At 35.9% G+C, this 21,367-nt stretch overlaps 1 protein-coding gene across 1 annotated transcript; it reads right to left on the bottom strand.

Moving 5' to 3' along the window:
- Positions 1 to 17,129: 17,129 nt before the first annotated feature.
- Positions 17,130 to 18,129, bottom strand: LOC149160819 (senescence associated gene 20-like). The gene has a single exon (XM_089435409.1). It carries the CDS (start codon positions 17,864 to 17,866, stop codon positions 17,351 to 17,353), a length of 516 nt encoding a protein of 171 aa, XP_089291535.1. The 5' UTR covers positions 17,867 to 18,129; the 3' UTR covers positions 17,130 to 17,350.
- Between the last annotated feature and the right edge of the window lie 3,238 nt (positions 18,130 to 21,367).

Raw genomic sequence — 21,367 nt, 5'->3', positions numbered from 1 at the left:
GGCACATTGTCGCTTCCAGGACTAACAATTGGCTTGCCAGTATGGCTCTTCTCAACCAATATCGTTCAGAACACCACTGTTCCTGAGCAATCGAATCAGCAGTTAGACGAGTCCAGAGTTACCCACCAACCTTCTACTTCCTCTAATTCTTCCTCTCTTCCTTCCTCTTCGCTTGACAGGACTGGTAAAGCTAAAAACCAAGTTCCTAAGGAGAAGAAGGAAAAGAAGAAGAAATAGAAAAAGAAGAAGGAGCCAAAGGCGAATAAGGGAAAACGAGTGTCGTCTAATGAAAATCCACACACATCACCGACCAGGCCTAAATCGCCATGTGTCATTTGTAGGGGAGACCACTTTCACAAAGATTGTCCTTGCATCCCTCGGATACTAAGGGACTGGTCTCCTCGTTTGCACAATTCGGTGTCATCAACCTCTGGAGATCATGTTGAAAGCACATTGTCAACTAGTGAAAGTGAAGCCCCAGGACAAAAAGGGAAAGCTAGATTTCCTTGTAGACTGTGCGAAGGCGACCATGCCCTCCACCATTGTCCCTTCTTAGATGAGGCTAAAAGAGTTTTGGATGATCGTCCGGTTTCACTGTTACGACTTCCTCCTGGATATAAAAAACTCTTGCCGAGTCCGTCACTAGTTGAGAACCCAACTGGCCCGCTCAAGTGGTCGGCTGAAGCGTCTATCATTGAAGATAAACCAACTGAATCCATACTAGACGAAAGTCAAAAGGTCGAGGCGGCAGTTGACCCGGTCTTGCCTTCAGAGGTTTTATCTTCAAATGATACAGTCACTGAAGAGGATAAGGATGACACCGTCCAAATTCTCTTCATCAACACAGACTCCGACGAACACGGGGGCAATCCACCCATTCCTTTATCGCAGGAAGGAAGTTTGTTAGAGCCATACCCGACCGTCTACTCGGTCCCACCTCCAAGCAACCTAGTTGTATCCTTCGACTGGAACCAACTAGGCAGACCCCGTTTGCCAGCAAGCATACCATTCCGAATTATCGTTCAAATATATAGAATGGTCATGGCTGGCACCATCATAGATGAGGGGGCGTCTGTGAGTATCCTTTCCTCTATTGCTTGGAAAGCGCTTGGTTCGCCATCGCTGTTGCCTGAAATGAGAAATCTAACAGGCTTTGATAAAGGAACCAGTCGACCTTTAGGGATCCTTCCCGATGTGCCCATAACATTGAGAGGGAAGACAGTTCACCTGAACGTCATGGTCGTTCAAGGACCCTTGGATTATAACCTACTCCTTGGATGAGACTATATTTATTGCATGGGAGCCATCGTCTCCTCACTCTTTAGAGTAATGTGTTTTCCGCACGAAGGAAGAGTGGTCAAGCTCGTGGACCAGCTTTCATTTCTCGGATCACGCATAGCAAATAGTCATATACCGTCCCTAAATGGTCTCTTCACGCAAGAAATGTCTCAAGTCCCAGTCCGTCCTCCCGATGAGCACGAGTAATTCGGAGGGATATGACTAAAACCCAGGGGGCATGCATCCTGGTCTGCTTCGGCAGGAAAACTTCGGGTATAGAGTAGGTTTCCGCGGGAGAATATGACTAGTCCGTACCCCGTCCGTGATTGGAAGAGGGGTTGTTCTAGAATAAGATTCTTTTGTCAAAGTTATGTGAGTTGACAGACGGAGTCACTCACCTTTGTTTATCTCGGTAGACATCGCCAAAGAAGTGTTTTGTTTGCACCGCGAATAGAGCAATCTTTGGGTAGCCTGTAAGAGGTAGGCCTCTCCTGATAGAACAAATGTTTTGTCTGCAAATTGAGGGGTAACTTTGAAACTCTGTTTTATACCTGGGGGCATGCAAACCTTTTGGCATGCAAGCAAGGGGCGGCTATTTATTTTTTTAAATTTTTAGGTCCTCCCTTTAAACCCGTAGGCTAAGCCTTTAAACTCGTAGGATTAGTCGTCACCTAACTTGCATAAAGAAAGGATGTGGGGCAAAAATCTAAAAGTTGCCATTTTATATGAGACATTCTTATCATATGACTGGATTAATCGAGCAGTTTTAGCACATAGTTCAAGCTCGTTAAAAAATAAACATAAGATCGAGCAAATGTTTCCACCCGCGTTTAAGCTCGTTAAAAAAATGAACTATCCTCCGGTAAATAACCATCGTGAATGAAACATTTTCAGCCATTAAAGCCTTGGTCATGTTTGCAGCGTCACCTCCACTTTTCCATTGGCTGATCATTCACCTCCATTTGATTGTTTACCCATTTTGAGGAACAGCTGCAAAGAGTGATTTCACTAGCCATCCTTGTGACACTGCCGTGATTGGAGAATTCCAAACCTTACCTGGAATCAGCTGCTACCTGTCTTATCTCTCGTTCCTCAAAAGATGAGTCTTCTTTAAGCTCTTTTCATCTGACTCGTAAAATATGAAAAGATTTCCGATTTTTGGCCTTCCAGCTCGTTAAAGCGACAGGAAGTGCTATCCCTCCTCTAGATTTTAATCTTTTTGGACCTGAGGGATTATTGCACAAAAAGATCGAGCGCTTGTTTTGTTCGGCTCGTTAAAACTATCAAAAATTCATCCCTTCTGTATTGTTTTATACTTTTTCGGACCTAAGGGATTAGATGACAAAAAAGGAATTCCGGAGTTATCTTTACGTACCTTTTCAGACTCCCTAAAAAGGAAAAGGACCGAGTTATCCTTGTCGTTAGGCTCGTTAAAAAGATTAATAGCGACAAACTTGTCTTTAGACGAGAACGAGTTTCACTATCTCTAGGCTCGTTAAAACATAGCGATGGGTTTGCCCGAAGGGAAAATTATAGAACAAGCATATGTTATCCTCCTCAAGCTTGACAAAAATAAAGAGGTACTGGTCAGAAATGACTAGGGAAAAATTGGGAAGAAAACTCAAAGAAACTTTATTGGTAGCAAGTCGCTCTTGAACATGACACTTCCACTCCGTGCCAGAGTTGGGTTGGGTTGTTTCATTCACCGGTCACATCACCATGGTCACACCATACCATCCACATTTGGGGTAAATGCTACCGATCCATCACACAAGTGTTGCCGACATGTTCAAGAGAAATCATCCAGAGAAGTCACCCGTGTCCCATCCACTACCATACATTATATTTCACTCTTTCATGACCACCACCCTGAACCGTATGTCATCAGATCGTTTTCATCTCCATCAAAATCATTTGCTCCGTTCCGTGCCATTGATGTGGGATTCATTAAGGCCCTCCTTTGACAGATCGCTTCTTGTCGACATCAGCTCATTATCCAAGAAGTTGATCTAGGAACACCCCTTCAGTACTTTGAAGCTTGCATGCCTCAATGGCAAGTTTCTCACTTCCGGCGACAGGTATACATCAATGACCTTCGACCGAAAGATTTTGCGTGGTGTTCGACGCCAAGTCCTTTATTCACACCACGTGAATTGTACTGCAGTACCTTGAGGGTCATTATCATTATCGGTGATTCCTCTCGCACTTGTTAACAGTTTACATCATTGACTGGTAATCAAGCGATGTCTTTCCATGTTCGACTTCAAAAACATTTCTCACATGGATCGACTTGTACTTAGAGTGAAGATCGGACGAGATTAAAGACCCCGGATCTAGTTTCATCCATCCGAGCTGCGATATATATTCAGGAAAAATAAAGACATTGAAATGTACAGCATTGCAGCACAGATAATCATCCTACCAAAAGGATGATGACTTCACCAGAATCATCAGTCTACCATCAGACGATTTTCTGTCCTATGTACATGAAAATGAATTTATAAAGCTGAGCATGGGAATGCCCGCCTCAACTAGATCATGAAAACAGTATGAAAATAATGTATTGTATTGTATCTCATTACAGGTCTCCTCTCCAGCATTAGAAGAACTTCAGATCCTCCTAATAAAGCATTTCACCCGATAAACGGCCTCATACTTTAGGGGTCAACTTTTATAGACATTTTTGTGCCTTACAGCTATAAGCATGAAATGTCCATAAACCAAGGGATCCTAAGTCCCTAAAAGTGTTGTTCCAGCTCCTAAAGAAACAAGGTCAACAAATTACAGCTTCTCCCAGAAGTTCTCCACCAGAAACTGCTCAAAACTATTCAAAACAGGATCATTTCAAGTGCTCCACTAGCTGGCTGCGTTGCAAAGCACCCAAACACACTGGCTAGGTGCGTTGCAACGCACTTGAATGCACTACCAGGGTGCGTTGAGCGGGAAATGACAAGTGGCAGAGTCATTCAACGAGGTAGAGAGACAATGGAAGCTTCCAGAATCTTCTCCAATGACACTTGCCTCACTGAATTTGACCAGTGATGAGTAAGAGGATCTCAGTCTCCAAGTGGAAGCAAGAACTGATAGAGAGAAGCCACTAATCAATTCATGAGCTGACTCATCCTCTTTGCATACATCTATATATGGATCCCTCACCAAGAGATCCAGAGGCGGGAATTTTGTACATTGCAGAGAATTGTTGTTGGTTTTGTGATTGATATCAGAGTATTGGGTGATTTATGCTTTGTTGGAGGTGAAGAAGGGATTCTATGCTGGGAGGCTGATGCTGGATCAGGAATCATCGGTTGTAACTCCTCATGGATCTTCTTGATTTATCAATAAAACTACTTGAGTTTATCCTACATGCTTGTATATCTGATGTGTGTTATATTTGTATGTTTAGCTTAAATCTGATCCTAAGCTTTTTATGAACATAAATCCATGTCTCTGTATAGTTTCTCTCTTCTGTGAACTTGCAGGAACTTGGTGACGCTGGGTAAGTGAGGGAGCAGATCGGTGGAAGCTGGCAAAGAGAGGATAGATTGGATCGAACAACTAGCGCAAGACACAGGTCGGTTCATCTTAATCATCTTCATTTATAGTTCATAAAGAAGAATACAAGAGTAGTTTTCCTTGTTTGTTTCTGAGGTCTTTGTCACAACCCTGTGGGATAGGGTCGTTCTGAATAGACACTTTTCCCGAAAACAAAGAGGGACCATAACTGCTATAGGAGTGTGATCGACATAGAGAGAGGGGTCAGATCCTATTTTTTCCTTGGGGCAATGAGAAGATAAATCCAGTAGACCTCCATCATCCAACCTAACCACCATTTAGTCATTTTTCCATCCAAAAATTCATCTTTGTCCATGAAAAAAACCCATTTTCACTTATTCTCCCACCATTTTCACCGCAATCCAAAGAACTTGGAAGCACTAGAATGAAGAATTGACCAACATCAAGCATTAAAGGACCATATTTGGGATCGTGGGTAGCCACTCAACTCTTGGAGGGCTACTACAAGGCATTGTTCACCTTCAACAATAGCATTTGATCCATCTTCTGAAGAAGTTGTATTATCAAGCTCATTTCAAGAAGAAAAAAAATTAGAGCAAATCCAATGCATGGAGTAAAGAGAAGAAGAAGATTACACCTCAATAATCCATCTAATCAGCCATTACCTTTGTTTGGAAACAACATGCAACCATAAAAGGATCATTACTAGCAACTTTAGAACCACTAAAGGAAGTTTCAACAATCATATCAGTAACATCAATATCACTTGCAAATATACATCAAGGGTAAGGCCCAGCTATCCAATCCTCAAAACCTCTCCTACATATTCATTTTAGCTCAAAAAAATGTTGTAAGTGTATCAAGTAAAAGGGTTTTTATAGCCAAACTTCATAGCAGAGAAGCCTCTACCTTATCTAGCATTTAGCTTCACTTTTCCACCAAGACACCCACATGTGTGGAAGAGGAACATGAAAAAAGTGAAAATGACTTGAGAAACTAGTTTTTCATCATTTATTCATGATGGAGGACAAGGCGTGTGAAGGAGTATGTGAGGGCTAACTCAGTAAACTCAAATAACTTTGAGTCTATTTTGCATGGAAAGAAAAAATAGAGAAAAATTTGAAACAAAAGAAGAAAAATAATGAAAAAATCAATAGAAAAATAAAAATAAAATAATAAAAGGTTGGACCCACCACCTCTTGGCATGTAAGGAATAACTTCTATAGGATTCAGGTTGGTTTCTACAAGAGAAAATAGAGTTGCTACAGGAGGAACATAACTGCTACAAGAAGAACCCATTTGCTACAGGAAGGACATGTTTTCTATAGGAAGGAACAAAGCTGCTACAGGAGATATACAGATTGATACAAGAAGTTAATAGAGGGCTACAAGAGAAAAATATTGCTACTAGGGTGTTGTATAACAATTAATTAATTGCTACAAGGTACAAAGAAACACAACATAGCTCCAAAGGATCTACTACAAACATGGTAAATTCTCAAAGGGTGAAAGGCATCCAAGCCACTAGTTTGGTCATCACATCATTACTTTCTTTTTCTTTGGCTTATTGACCATAATTTATCCCTCTGTAAGAAGAAAGAGCTCTTTGTTAAGTGTTTTCAATTCCATAATTTAATGAGCAAAGAGAATTTAGATTTCCAGTTAAGGGTGTTCATAAGAATTTGATGGATAGTATGATGTGTCATGGCCAAGAATTTGTATCAGCCATAAGAGGCTTGGACTTCAATGAGAATGGAATTAGTAATGAGGTAATGGATTCCAAGAAATCCTTCTTTTCACAAGAATAATTTCTAGAGGAATACCAAGAATACAAACCAAAAGTAAGATGTTTCCCTCACAAATAGAAACCATTACAATTGAAGAATTGCCTAAGAAAAAGAAGTAGCCTAAACCTACATTATAATTTCCATGGGAAACTGAGATAGGGGAAGAAATGAAAATAGAAGAGTAGAAAGAAGAGTAATTAGAGGAGAAACATAGCCTGGACCAACAAACAAAGAATGAAATAGGCCTACATACATGAAGAACCACAGGGCAAGGAGGATAAATTCGTTGCTAAGAGGATGAGCAACAATTTTAGTAGGGGGTATGACGGGCCTCCAAATTAGACACAAATTGAGGCCCATGTAACCTTTACCAGGCACATAAAGGTTATATTAAATCTTTCCTTCTACACTTAATAATGTTTTTTAGATTTAATATGTTCATTAGGAAGGTTTAGAGATAATTGCATATTTGTGCCCAATATTATTTATTTTTGTAGAATATTGTGAGAATATGGGAAAAATTATGAATATTTAGAGGATATAATCTAGGGACTTGATCCCTACTACAGGAGGATCAAGATTGGATAGTAAATTAATAAAATATCATGAACGTATTGACAAATTCTGGAGCTTCGCGGATTGAGAAAACCTATGGATGTGTTCCGGGTCATTTAATGAAGATTTCTAGTTTTGGGAACTAGATCCACTTTTTGAGGGATTTTGGATGGGAATGTTACCTCCTTTCAAGGAGAATGATTCCTCAACTATTTTTATAAGTACCAATTCGAATGTTCCTCTAGGGGCATGCATTTCTTAGTCTTCTTGCGAAGAAAACTTGTTGTTTAGCAGCTCCACTTTCATTTCTAGCAGGGATGTACTTGGATTGATTCAAACAATGAGGTTTGGTGCCATTTTTAGCTTCTAAAGTTTGGTTTCCTTCATAGGAATACAATTTTCCTTGGGCTTGGCCATCCCAATAGCCTTAGAGCCCTCTTGTACATTTTTCTTTTTTCCTTTCAATGTCTTTTTCACTTGCATATCTTAATTCTACATTTATTGTTCATGCTTCTTTTACTGTAGGTTACATTGGTTAAATGATTGAAGTGAGTAATTTTTCAGGTTATTTACAGAGTCACAAGAATGATTTATCCTTAGAACAACTTTGAAAATTCATCTTCATCATTGAGCTACCTAGATTGGTTTCCTAGTTCACAAATCTAGAATTTCTAGAAGTCCCTTGTATCAAAATAGTAGTAATTTTCTTCCATTTTTTAGAATGTGTTAATGAAATTTATTTGATGTGATTCCAATTTTATTGGGTCATAAAAAAATTAAGTTAATAACAAAATTTACCCCATATAATTTTCACTTGATTAGCTTAGACATTTGGTAGATTAACTAGCTCACTAGTTCTTGAATTTCCAAATTTTAAACTAGTAACATTTTGTTATTTTTTAGCACATGGTAAGAAGGGTATTTTGGAATGATTACATGTGGAATGGAGTCATAATATATTCTAATTAATAAATAAGCAATTCCCATCCCATTTTCATTTGATTTTCTTGGGCATTCGACAACTTATCTCCTCCTGTAGCAAAAAAGGACCTCCTGTAGCACCTACTGTAGCACATGTAAACTTGACCAAATTTGTTCCAAACTTGATTTTGTCTCTTAGGATTGAATAATGAACCCTAGGCTATAAATCCATGATTGGGGAAGAATAAACACTAGTTAGGACTTGCCTTTTTAATCTAGATTAGGTATATTTCTTCGAATTTATGCTCTTAGGATTTCAATTACAAATTGTTGTTCTTGCATATGATTAGTTTATTTTCAAGGAAAATTTTCACATTATACAATTAGACTAATTATTCAAATTGTTTCAAGTAGCACAAGGTTTACATTTTGCAAATAGACAAGTACTTTTCATTCCTGCAAATAGCATAACCTTTACCTTCTTGCAATTAGGATTAGTATTTACATTTGAGCAAGTAACATGTTCATTTCTTGCAAATAAAGTAACATTTTCCTTTTTGCAATTAGTTTAGGCTTTATTTCATGACATTTACTCAATTACATAATATCAACGAAAGAAGGACACATTGTATTCTTCACATATAGTGTCGACACCTCTTAAGTTTGTACGAATCCTGGGTTGATAATTTAAGTTGGTAGCCTTGGGAGTTGCAACATTCTTGTTATAATATTGAGACTCATGACATATTGCCATGGGCCAAAGATGGTCCTATACCACTTCACTTCCATTAAAATGTTTAGAAAAGTATGTTCCTGACATTCCTAACTCTTGTCCCACTTCACTTTGCAGAAAATAAAAAATTAATTGGTTGAATCTTAGATTAAAAGTTTGTAAAATTAATTAGTTGAATCTTAAATTAAGAAATTGTGAATATGACAAATAAGAACAAAGTCTATAATTTTTTGGATTTATGTTCATGTTTTTAGTTGTTGAAGCCTAGACTCTATATCTTTCAAAATAAAATATTCTTCCATTGTAATAATGGTTTGAACATTTTCCTAGAAATTAGTTGTTGAAGCCTAGACTCTATATCTTTCAAAATAAAATATTCTTCCATGGTTTGAACATTTTCCTAGAAATTAAAAGGTTAAAAAAGTTTCATCAAGCCATGGCTTCTAGTTTCTTAAGGAAATAATATTGTTTTATTTATCTTATGCAGAATTTGTGTCCATAATTTTATAAAGTTAAATTTAGAAATATGTAAACCCTTCTCTTACTTTTTTACTTATAATGGTTTATAATGTTTTATTTTTACAATTTTATACGCTTTAATATATGAAAGTTTCACCACTAAAAACACACTTTTAAATTTCAATTTTTTATAACAATTTTATACAATGACCTTTAAGAAAAAAGATTTTAAATATCATTTATTTATATAAGTTAAAAATATTGTTATAAAATTATGATTAAGATCTTCAGTACTATCTAATAAATAAGGATATTTCATTTACTTTTAAAATCTTTTAGCAAAACATAAATTTTATTTTCTAAAACTAAATTCTTTATATCGTTATTTTGTTTTTTGATATTATGTTGAATAAAATTTATCTTTAAAAGTAATCTAGGTATTAAAATCAATGTTGATAATGATGGTGATGAAGAATACCAACAATATTGAATATGGCTAGTTGGATTCAAGGAAGGTAAGAGATAAATGTTGAAAAATGCAACAAGAAATTCTCAATTTTATTTTTCTTTGATTAAATTGAGAAAATTTGAACTTCCATATCGACAAACAACTTTGATGAGGTTAAGTTGTGTGGCATGGCTTGTGTCACCTAGTTTATTCGGTAAATTCGAATTGGAGGAGTTAGAGTTCAGTTCAACATGTGTGATTGCTAATTTGTAGCAACCAAGGTTAGTTATCTCAAGTTGTTTTTAGTTAAACTAGTTCCAACTTTTTCAGGAACTAGTGGTAGGTTAGTTAAGCACTGGGACTTTAATCAAACTCAGTGATCATCAAGTTAACTAATCAATCAACCCAAAACAACTAGTGCATGCAGAGAATTCGAGTTATCTAGTTGAGGTGGAGATTCCAAGGTAGTGTAACATCAATTGTAGAATAGTCTTGAGTATACAAGTGTTGCATGCAGTCATATGATCATCCTAAGGAATTGCGCAATTCAATTTTAGGAATTTCCTAAATCATAGGGGCATAACTCCTCAAGGAATGGCACAAGGAAATAGGAGATCAAGTAGAAGAAAATTTTGACTAAGTCTGGGTCAGAGGCCTTCAGTGAGTAGAGAGATAGGTTATGCACTTGCAGGGTGTGCTCAGTTGAGCAAAGCAATTGTAATTCATTTCTATTCATTCGATTAATGAAAGCAAGCATGAGGATTTTTAGAAGATTGTTTTCCTCTAATAAAAATACTTGTTTCATGTGTGTTATTTCTTATTGCATGTCTAAGATTTTTGCTATAAATTATGAATTAATGCTCGCAGAGCAGTAGAGTAGGTTTGTGTCTTATGATTTTGATTAAAACTTCATGAACATTTTCAAATCTACATCCTGTTTCTACATGGTATCAGAGCTAGATTCACATTAAAGCAGGAAATTCAAAGTTTCTTCTCAAAGGTTCGAATTTGAAGATTAGTGTAGCAAGATTTCTTCAGAGCTCAGAAGATGGCCTTCAATAGACTAAGGCTAGAGTATGCCTTGGAAGGATATTCAAATTTTGTTGCATGGAAGGACCACATGGAGGTAGTATTGGATGAAAATATATTTCTTGAATATGTAAAGACAAATATTCCAAGACCACCAAAAATTGATGTCCAAGACCTTGCATAGTGGAAGAAAGATGTAGCCAAGGCGAGGAGAATAATCTTGGAGGGAGTACGAGATCATATTGTCTCGAATCTCCATGGAAAAGAAACTATGTTCCCGATGTGGAAAGCACTGACAGAATTGTTCAAGAATATATTAGTGACCACAGGATGTTGGCACTCAAGTATAAACTTCGAAGTAGAAACATGTAGAAGAATGACACTATACCACATTATTTGAGCAATTTCACACAATGTTATGATGAACTGGTTAGGGTCGGTGTTACTATCCCTGAATATGACTTGGTAAGCTTAGCCCTTTTGGGCCTTCCCAAGAGCTTGCATAGTTATCAAGATCTGATGAACGAGTGGGAGAAACTACTGAATTGGGAGCGCTTATGGTCTGATTTCATCCAGGAGGAAACATAGAAGAATACCATAGATGGGACTTCATACAAGGGTGAGGATGAAGAAAAATTTGCATTGGATGGAAAGGAAAATAAGGGAAAAGGGAAGAAACCCCAATCTAGACCAAAATATAGTCAAGGGGGCAAGAAGAAAGATTTGTCAAAAATTAAATGCTTCCATTGTCATGAATTCGAGCACTATACCATGGAGTGTCCACACAAAAGGACAAGAAACAAGACCTCATGAGGAGGAGAAGGTGAGGCTTTGGCTTAAAAAACTGAGGTTGACTTTACCCTCATTACATGCATGGTCAACATAATTATGGGGAGCATGTGGTACTTGGACTCGGGTCCATTGTTCCACATGACATGGTGTAGAGACTTTTTTAGTGACCTGGAGGAGAAATATTTGTAAATGGACATCAAGATGGGGGATGACGGAAGGTGTATCACAACCAGAATTGGTAAAGTAACCTTTTAGAGGGAGTCGAGCTCCCCCCTCTCACTCAAGGATGTCATGTTCATTCTGGGCCTAAAGAAAAATATCGCCTTTCTTGCAGTTTTGGAAGATCGTGGTTATGATGTGATCTTCAACAAAGGAAAGGAATTCTAGAGACACATAGCCACATGATAGGTGAAGAATATTAGGGTTCGTTTGAAGAACCTGTACAAGCTAGATGTGGAGTATTGTGTTGCATTGAGCACAAAGGAAGAGAAGGTGCAGAGCTGCAATGTCGACGAAATTTCGCATAGAAAACTTGGCCATTTGCATCATAGTGATTTAAATATCATGAAGTAGATAACTACAAGCCTCCCCAAAGGAGCGCTTGAGAAACAAGATGTATGCAAAGGATGTAGTTTGGGGAAGTACACAAAATCCACATTCCATGATCGAGACAACAAAGAACATGTAGTCCTTGAAAGGATCCACTTTGATGTTTGTGGACCTTTCTCGATAGCCTCCGCTTCTAGACACAAGTATTTTGTCATTTTTATTGATGACTTCTTACAGAAGTGCTGGATCTTCTTAATTCAGAAGAAGGGTGAGACATTCTCCAAGTTCATAGAATTAAAGGCACTGGTTCAGAAAGAAATGGACAAGAAGGTGAAGCCTCTTAGGAGCAATAATGGAGGAAAGTACATGTCGAATGAATTTAAAAAATTCTATGCAAAAGAAGGCATTTGAAGAGAGTTGATAGAACCCCACAACCCACAACATAATGGGGTGGCTGAGAGAAAGAACTGTAGCATTGTGGGAGCAACGAGGGCGACATTCCATGACCAAGGCCTACCTCTGAATTTGTGGGTTGAGGCATGCAACACAACTGTCTATTTGCAGAACCAGAGTCCTCATTGGATTCTGGGCATGATTACATTGGAGGAGGATTTCTCAGGGAGAAATCTGGATGTGTCACACTACAATATTTTTGGATCCTCTCTTTACTGTTGTGTCTCCAAAGAATCAAGGAAGAAGCTAGAGTTGACAACAAAATTTAGAATATATGTGGGTTACACAGAAACTCCCCACAACTATTGTGTGTATTTTCCATCCCTCATAATGATATTTGTGTGAAGGAATGTAAAATCTGATGAGTAGAAAGACATACAATGCTATTTTGAGAGGGAGCTTCAGATCCCACATGAAGAGGAGATTTTAGCTCTAAAGGAGGAGCCTCATGAAGTTGTGAAGAAGCCACAAATTGAGGAGAAAAGAGTGGAGAAAAACACTCAAGAAGAACCATCCAAAGAAGGCAGGAAAAGGACTAGGGAAGCTGAGAGACTTGTGCAGGATGCGAGCGAGAATGTGGGTGCTCCTTCAAATCAGCGTAGGCTGAGAAGGTCACCAGGTCAGTGCACTAGCTACATGGCTCTAATGACTAAGCTTGTAGAGACTGAGCCATCCTCTTTCGAGGAAGAAATACAACAACCTATATGGGTTGATGCAATGGTGGAGGAATATGAATACATTGTAAAGAATATTGATTAAGAAGTGGTCCCAAGATTAGTAAATGTCAGTAAGATGGATCTTCAAGGTAAATCATTTAACAGAAAGAAGCATAGAAAAGTATAAGGCCAAATTTTTGTCCAAGGGGTAGTCTCAAGTTGAGGGGATTGACTATGGGGATACCTTTGCTCCTGTAGCAAGGTACTCATCCATTAGATCAATTCTTGCTCTCGCTGAACAGATGGGGTGGAAGATCCACCAAATGGATGTAAAAACAACATTCCTCAATGGAGTTATTGAGGAGAATGTGTATATCGAGAAATCATAAGGCTTTGAGACTTTTGACCGAGAGTCTCATGTGTTCATACTCAAGCGAGTGTTGTACAATATCAAGAAATCACCTCCTGCATTGTACACCAAGATTGATAACTATCTCATGGTTTGGACTTCACCAAAAGTGAAGCGAATGCAAACCTATATCATATCTTGGTAGAAGGTAAATTGTTGATTATTGTCTTATATGTTGATGATTTTATTTTAACTAATGATGAGCAGTTGATCAGATCTTGTAAGGAGGACCTTGAAAGAGAGTTTGAAATGAAGGACGTGGGTCTCATGCACTACTTCCTCGGATTGGAAGTATGTCAAGGCAATGAGGAACTACTTGTCTCTTAGGGAAAGTATGCAAATGAGATACTTCAAAGGTTCTACATGGACAGTTACAAACCCATGTAGACACCTCTAGCAACCAACTAAAGGAAAGAGGGTGCCACTTTAGGTGAGGAAGTGGATGCTACTATTTACCAACATTTGGTGGGTTCACTAATGTATCTTGTGAACTCAAGACCAGATATATGCTATGTAGTCAACCAACTAAGCCAAGGTATGGTTAGGCCAACCAAATTATTTTGGAAGGCACATAACCATTTTCTATGGTACCTTAGATGCACTACCTTGTTTGGACTATGGTATAGATGGACAGATGGAGTGAAGCTATGTGGCTTCATAGATGCAGATTGGGCAGGGAGTCCATTTGACCGGAAGAGTACATCATGTGGAATTTTCAGTGTTTTTGTTCACAACGGTTTCTTGGTACAACAGGAAGCAAAAATTTGTGGAACTCAAATCAAGAGAAGTAGAATACATGGCTGCCACTCCAACAACATGTGAGGCGATATCGATGAGAAGGATACTTGTTGGATTGTTAGGTTAGATTATGGATCCAACTTTGGTCTATTTTGATATCATAGTTGCATCAAGCTCTCTGAGAATCCTATTTTTCATGATCAATCCAACCATATAGATATTCGGTATCACCATTTTATGAGATTGTGTGCAGAGGCGGATAATGTTGTTGTAGTACTTTTCGACAGAGGAACAAGATGCTGACATTTTGACAAAGGCCTTGTCAAGAGGGAAGTTCAAGTTCCACAGGTATAGGATAGGGGTGGTTGATAAGCCCTTTATTGCCTAGAGGGAGTGTTGAAAAATGCAACAAGAAATTCTCAATTTGATTTTTCCTTGATTGAATTGACAACTTTCAAATTTCTACATCAGTAGACAACTTGTAAGATGTTAAATTGTGTGACATGGCCTGTGTCACCAAATTTACAAAGTAAATTCAAGTTGGTAGAGGTAGAGTTCAGTTCAACATGTGTGATTGCTAATTTGTAGCAATCAAGATCAGTTAGTTGAGGTTGTTTTTTGCTAAACTAGTTCAAACTTTTGGAGGAACTAGTGGAAGGCCAACTAAGCAGTGGGACTTTAGTCAAACTCAGTGATCATCTAGTTAACTGATAAATCAACCCAAAATAGCTAGTGCATGCAGAGAATTTGAGTTTCCCAATTGAGGTGGAGATTCCAAGGCAGTGTAACATCAATTGTAGACTAGTCTTGAGTGTACAAGTGTTGCATGTAGTCATATGATCAACCTAAGAATTCATGCAATTCAATTTGAGGAATTTTCTAAATAATAGGGGCCTAATTCTTCAAGGAACAACACAAGGAAATAGGAGCTCAAGTAGAGGCAAAATTTGACTAATTCTGGGTCAAAGGCCTTTAGTGAGCAAAGAGATAGGTTATGCACTTATAGGGTGTGCTCAGTTGAACAAAGAAATTGTAATACATCTCTATTCATTTGATTAATGCAAGAAGGCATTAGGGTTTTTAGCAGATTCCTTTTCCCATATAAAAATACTTGTTTCATGTGTGTTATTTTTTCTTGCATGTTTGATATTTTTGTTTTGAATTGCGAATCAATGGTCGTGGAGCAGTAGAGTAGGTTTGTGTCTTTTCATTTTCATTAAAAATTCACGAGTAGTGCAAATCTACAACTTATTTCCACAATAAATTGGATCTTTTTTTAAATGTTATTTTTATGCTCAAAGAATATAATGATAAGAACTCCAAAATCACCATATTTCTGAATTCAAAGGTTAAGAAGGTAGATAATGTGATTTTTTTTTTTGAAATTTAAATCCAATTATGATAAATATTTTGAAATTTAGATTTAATATGAGTATATGGCACACAATCCAAGAGCAACCTATTTGGACAATAAATTGGATTTTTTTTAAATAATATTTTTATGCTCAAAGAATATAATGATAAGAGCTTCAAAATCACCATATCTCTAAATTGAAAGGTTAAGAAGGTAGATAATGTGATTTTTTTTTTGAAATTTAAATCCAATTATGATAAATATTTTGAAATTTAGATTTAATATGAGTATATGGCACACAATCTAAGAGAACGTACTTTTCATTTTCAATCTTTTTAGTGTCATAGATTTGGGTTGATCACCTCCTTATAATATCTCAATTTCCTACCCCCCTCTAACTTTTTATCACACCACAATTTCTCCTTAAATTTTGATGTAATAATATTTTTAAAATTATCCTTTTTTGACAAAATTATCCCTTCTTTTTATCTCTCAATAGTATCGCCAAGATTAGGCATCTTTATGCCATCTTCACTTGAAGAGAATATGGATTTGATTGAAGTCTTGAAATAATTTTCTTATTTCCCATGTTATTAAACCTATTTTTATACACTAGATACCTAGTCCTTGCTTAAATGAGAAGAATCAAATATAGTATATCTCATTTAATTTAAAGATTATAAATTATAAATTACTTTCTCTACAAACTCTTTAAAAAAACATCGCATCCACACACATATTAAAAGACATAAATATAAGTTATGGATTAGATTTAAGTTTTTAACATAGTTAATTAAATGATTATAAAATACATATTATTAGATTGTGAAAATGACAATATCCTAAGAGAAAACATAGTGGGGGAAACAGTGCAAATCATTTAGGAAAATGGAAAGTCTGAGCTTCTGCGCGCCGAGCCCTAGCCGACCTTCTCCTCTGCATTTTTGCGACTGATTGAGCTCATGGCGCTCATTTCCTTTCTCCGATTCTTCATCTGGATGGATTGCCCCAAAATGGGGCAGAAATCTCCCTGTTGTTTGCCTGCTTCGTCGTTGTCAGTGTTGGGTCAAAGTCGTCAGCCTCCTCTGTGATTCCTGTACCGGTCGGGCCTTCTATGGTCGTTTCTGCCCGTGATGATCAGAGTTCTACCTCCTTAATGCTCAATTTGTTGGCTCCCCCTCTTGAATCTGGTGATATTGGTATTCCCCCTTCTTCCCTTTTGGGTACCTGCTAGGCCTTTCTGAACGTGTTGTAAATTTATATGGATATTAGGAATTTCTTGGAAAATTTTCAAATGGAATGAATTTAATCGCCAAATAAAGTAACCTGAATCTGTAAGGTTTACTGATTCATCTATTGTCAAAATGTATTGTTTCGAGCAGTTCCGTTTTTTATTAATATAAATTTTAGTTGTGAAACTAAATTATGATAAGTTTTGGAGAAAATAAACACAACTAAGAAAAAATGAAATGAAGAACTTTCTTATCCATTGAAGCAACACTATCATAAGATATAAGGCCCATAGAGATATGGATATATACAGACACCCTTTGTAAAAGCCAAAAACCCATAGATACATGCCGCAGTCAATGGAAACAGCCGATATAGAAGCACCCTCTGTACAAACCAAAATATGCAAAATATATCAGCGAAGCTTTGTGAAGTTGGCGAGTAACTCAAATAGCGAGGACAAGTCCAGGCATAAGATTCTGCTTCGATTTCCCAATGTTGCTCTGCCACAGAGGCGACTGCGAGCACGCCTTCTTCTTTTGTACAACTGTCGGAGGGGCAGCTTTAAACTCTGATACTATCACCGACGTGTTGAAGTACTCTCGTAGTTGAGTGACCATGCAACTCGCTTCCTCCACAGTCCAGACGTGAACCCAGTACCCGGATTCGTCCCCGCGACCCTCCGCGACTACCAGGTTATGGCCGAGCGCAGTGATGGAGAGCGGGCTAAACGTGAAGTAACACTCAATGTGGCCAGTGAGTATTCGCATGAGATGTTGACAGGAGGGGGGGCCGTGGAAGCGCCACTCCAAGTCGGCTTTCACAATCTTCCCCACCGTCTCTGCATCTCCCGCCGCCAGAGCCACGTAGAGCGCGCGCACCACTGCTGATGTAATCTTCTTCTCTTCCGCTTCGGCTTCCGCTTCCACGGTGGCGGTTGCTGCCTCCTGCTGGACGCTCATGCTCTCACTGCAACAAAAAGGCCAAGGCAAATGCGCAAAAAACAGATTTTGAGGGAAAAAATATCAACACCAGAAATTGTGAGTGGCTGCAATCAGCAGGAAAAAAATCACTAACAGCGAGAAGTTTTCACTGCAAGTATGAGCTGAGAACGTGCAGTTGGTAATGGCGTTGCATACGTATTCATTTATAGGCGGCGGAGGATGAAGATTCAATAAATGAATTCAGTGCACAAGTGGCGTGGGCCTTGAGATCAGTTTGGGATCGAATGGCCTCCAACTATTATGTTGTTTTATGTCTTGTCGGTCCAGTACAGTGGAGCCTGGCAGAACATCAACAGCAAAATATCTGCCCATATTTCCCTCCATTATTTTGGAGTTCTTGCTGACATGGACAACGACAATATTATCATTATTCAAGAGAAAATGCATGGCCTCCAATTGTTGGGTTTGTCTCTTCTCTGTACAGTTCAGTCTGGCCTGCCAAACTTAAACAGTGAGATATCTTTATCGTACATTTTCTGAGTTGTTGCTCACACACATACGGACTAGACATTAATCATTAGAAACTTCTGATTTTCTTTTGCTCATTAAGCATCCCAAGCCAAGCAAGAACATAATTGATTTGAAAGGTTAAAATGAAAATACTATGAGTTAATTTTATGACATTAAATAAGCAAAACTAAATGAATAAATCAGTAATATATCATAAAATTAAAATGAAATTTCACTGGTATCAACAAATGGTAATAATAAAGGATCTGGAAATGGAGTAATGTTTGATAAGATATTTGGATGTGTATGGAGTAATGTTGGGATAAGATTGTAATTTCTTGTTTTTTATAAATGTGATTTTAATGTATAAATTAACTTATTTTTATAAATCATTGCAGGATATTTTGACTTTTAAATTGCACATCTTAAAATTATTATTTCTTAAAAATATTTACTAAATTTTATAATAAAAACTTAAAAAAAATACATAATTGAAAGACACTTGAAGATTTCAACAAAAAAAAACTAAATCAATTATATAAGTTAAATGTGGCAAATGCATAGACAAATCAATCCATAATAAACATGAAATGGTTTACTATATAATACATTTCATGTTTTTAAAATTAAAAAAATCATAAGAACTAATTGAATTTATAGGATGTGCTACAATACCATGGCTTATCAATACCACATGTCTAAAAAACCATAACTTATTTTATATGACACTTGTTCATATGACAATTTTTTTAATTAATTAATTTAATTAAAAAGAAAAAAAATGACATAACTATTTTGAAGATAAATAGAATCTTTGATTTGTGTATATTATAATGGATATTTTAGAATATTTAGTAAAGATCAAATTTCCACTATCCACTTAATAATTATTTGAAAATTAAAAATAAAATTTTAAAAAATCTATTTTAAAATATATTTAAAAATAAATGTTTTTATCAAAATAATTAAAAAATCATAATTATAATCCAATCTCTTAATTTTTTCACAAATCACATAAATAAATCGAACATCAACAAAATAAATTTTGTTATCATTGCAAACTCTTAATTAATTAACTCTTACTTTGTTAACGCTTTTTTATAAGTATATAAATCATATAAATGAGTCAAACATTAATAAAACAGATTTAGGTTTGGATGACAATAATACACCATGCATTATATAACTTCTACTTACTATTTTAAAATATATTTAAAAATAAATGTTTTTATCAAAATAATTAAAAAATGATAATTATAATCCAATCTCTTACTTACTAAATTTTTCACAAATCACATAAATAAATCAAACATCAATAAAATAAATTTTGTTATCAATGCAAACTCTTATTTAATTAACTCTTACTTGGTTAACACTTTTTTAGAAGTATATAAATCACATAAATGAGTCAAACATTAATAAAACAGATTTAGGTTTGGATGACAATAATACACAGTGGATTATATAACTTCTTACTTTAAGTATGATTGTCTTAAAATTTATCTTTCCCAAAACATGATTATATTAAAATTTATCTTTACCAAAACAATTTATTAGTATATTTAAGATATATTTAGATTATTTAATTTAATAGAATTTATTAATAAAAAAATGATTTATCTTTAAATTTAGTTAGATTTGAGAAATTTATTTTAATTTTTTAAAAAATTAATATACTATTAAAAAAAAATTAATAATTAATTAATAATATAATTATAAAATATTTATTTTAAACACTCATATTATATATATAATATTTATATGTAATAAGTTTAAGGTAAATACAAAGTGATCAAAACAAAATTTTATTTAATATGCCATATATATTGTTAAAAATATAATTATAAAACATTTATCTTAAACCCTCATATTATGTATTTACATTAACAAGGTTAATGTAAATACAAAGTGATCAAACACAATTTTAATATGCCATATATTTACTCTGTACTCATTTTGATTAAACCCTCATGTTATGTATTTACATGTAACATTATATAATCTTATATTAATATAAACTAATCAAAACTTTAATATATTAATATGCCATATGTTTACTATGTACTAAAATGTAACATAATTTTGATGTGAAATCAGTGTACACTCTTCACTTTTGTGGCACGCAGAACACAATAATTCGTTCTTGTGAGTCTGTGTCATTGACGAATGACTTTCCAAAACACCGACTACTAGTGCCAACTGGCGATGGATTCGTGACAATGGTGGGCTGAATGTTATAACTATTTGTAATATGAAAAGAGCATCTCATAAACCTAAGATGGAATCTTGATCTCTTCAAGATTTCAATTAAAAATCCTATTACATCATATTTTTGGATGCTTAAAACTTCTTGTCAGTTATATCTTTTGCTGAAGGCCTGCCATGCATGTTACATCAGAATTTGGGAGGTTTTAAAGCCTCTCATCAATTCAATCAATTCTATTTTCAGCATGCTGAAAGCTTGTCATAGTATTATTTTATTATAAACGTGTTATATAACTATGCTATTTTTTAAAAATAGTTAATATTTTTAATTTATTTTAATGATTTTATTTTATTAAAATTATTAGGCTTTTGAGCAGAGAGGCTTATTCTATAATCCAGTAGAAGATGTGCAAATTTGTTAGTTTGTCTGTGTTTTTTTAAAATAAGAATAAGAATAAAAATTTATGTTCTACATCAATATGTTGTAAAGTAATTAGGAGTAAAAAAATATGTGGATCAAATTTTTATGGTTAAAATTTTTAATTAATTGTATATATATTCTATTTAGCAATCAATAATACAATTTAAACAATAAAACATAACACACTAAAAAAATTGATTTCTCTTAACTCATATTAAATTCGTAATTAAAACAAGATGGGCTGCGACGCAGCTAGTCCCTGCCATAATCCATAGTTGAACGACCAGCTTGGATGCAATGGGATGTAAGGGATTATGGCTGGTAGTGCTTCCTTTGGGGCCAATGCCTCTGCTGCTTCCTCTTGGCCCCTGCTGCTTCCTCTG

This window comes from Pinus tabuliformis, chromosome 5_2, assembly GCF_031772625.1.
Source record: "Pinus tabuliformis cultivar Carrire ecotype Pingquan chromosome 5_2, CPIR1, whole genome shotgun sequence".
NCBI classification, from domain to species: Eukaryota; Viridiplantae; Streptophyta; class Pinopsida; order Pinales; family Pinaceae; genus Pinus; species Pinus tabuliformis.
Note: the sequence above shows the minus strand (reverse complement) of the source record. Positions and strands in the feature narration are given on the sequence as shown.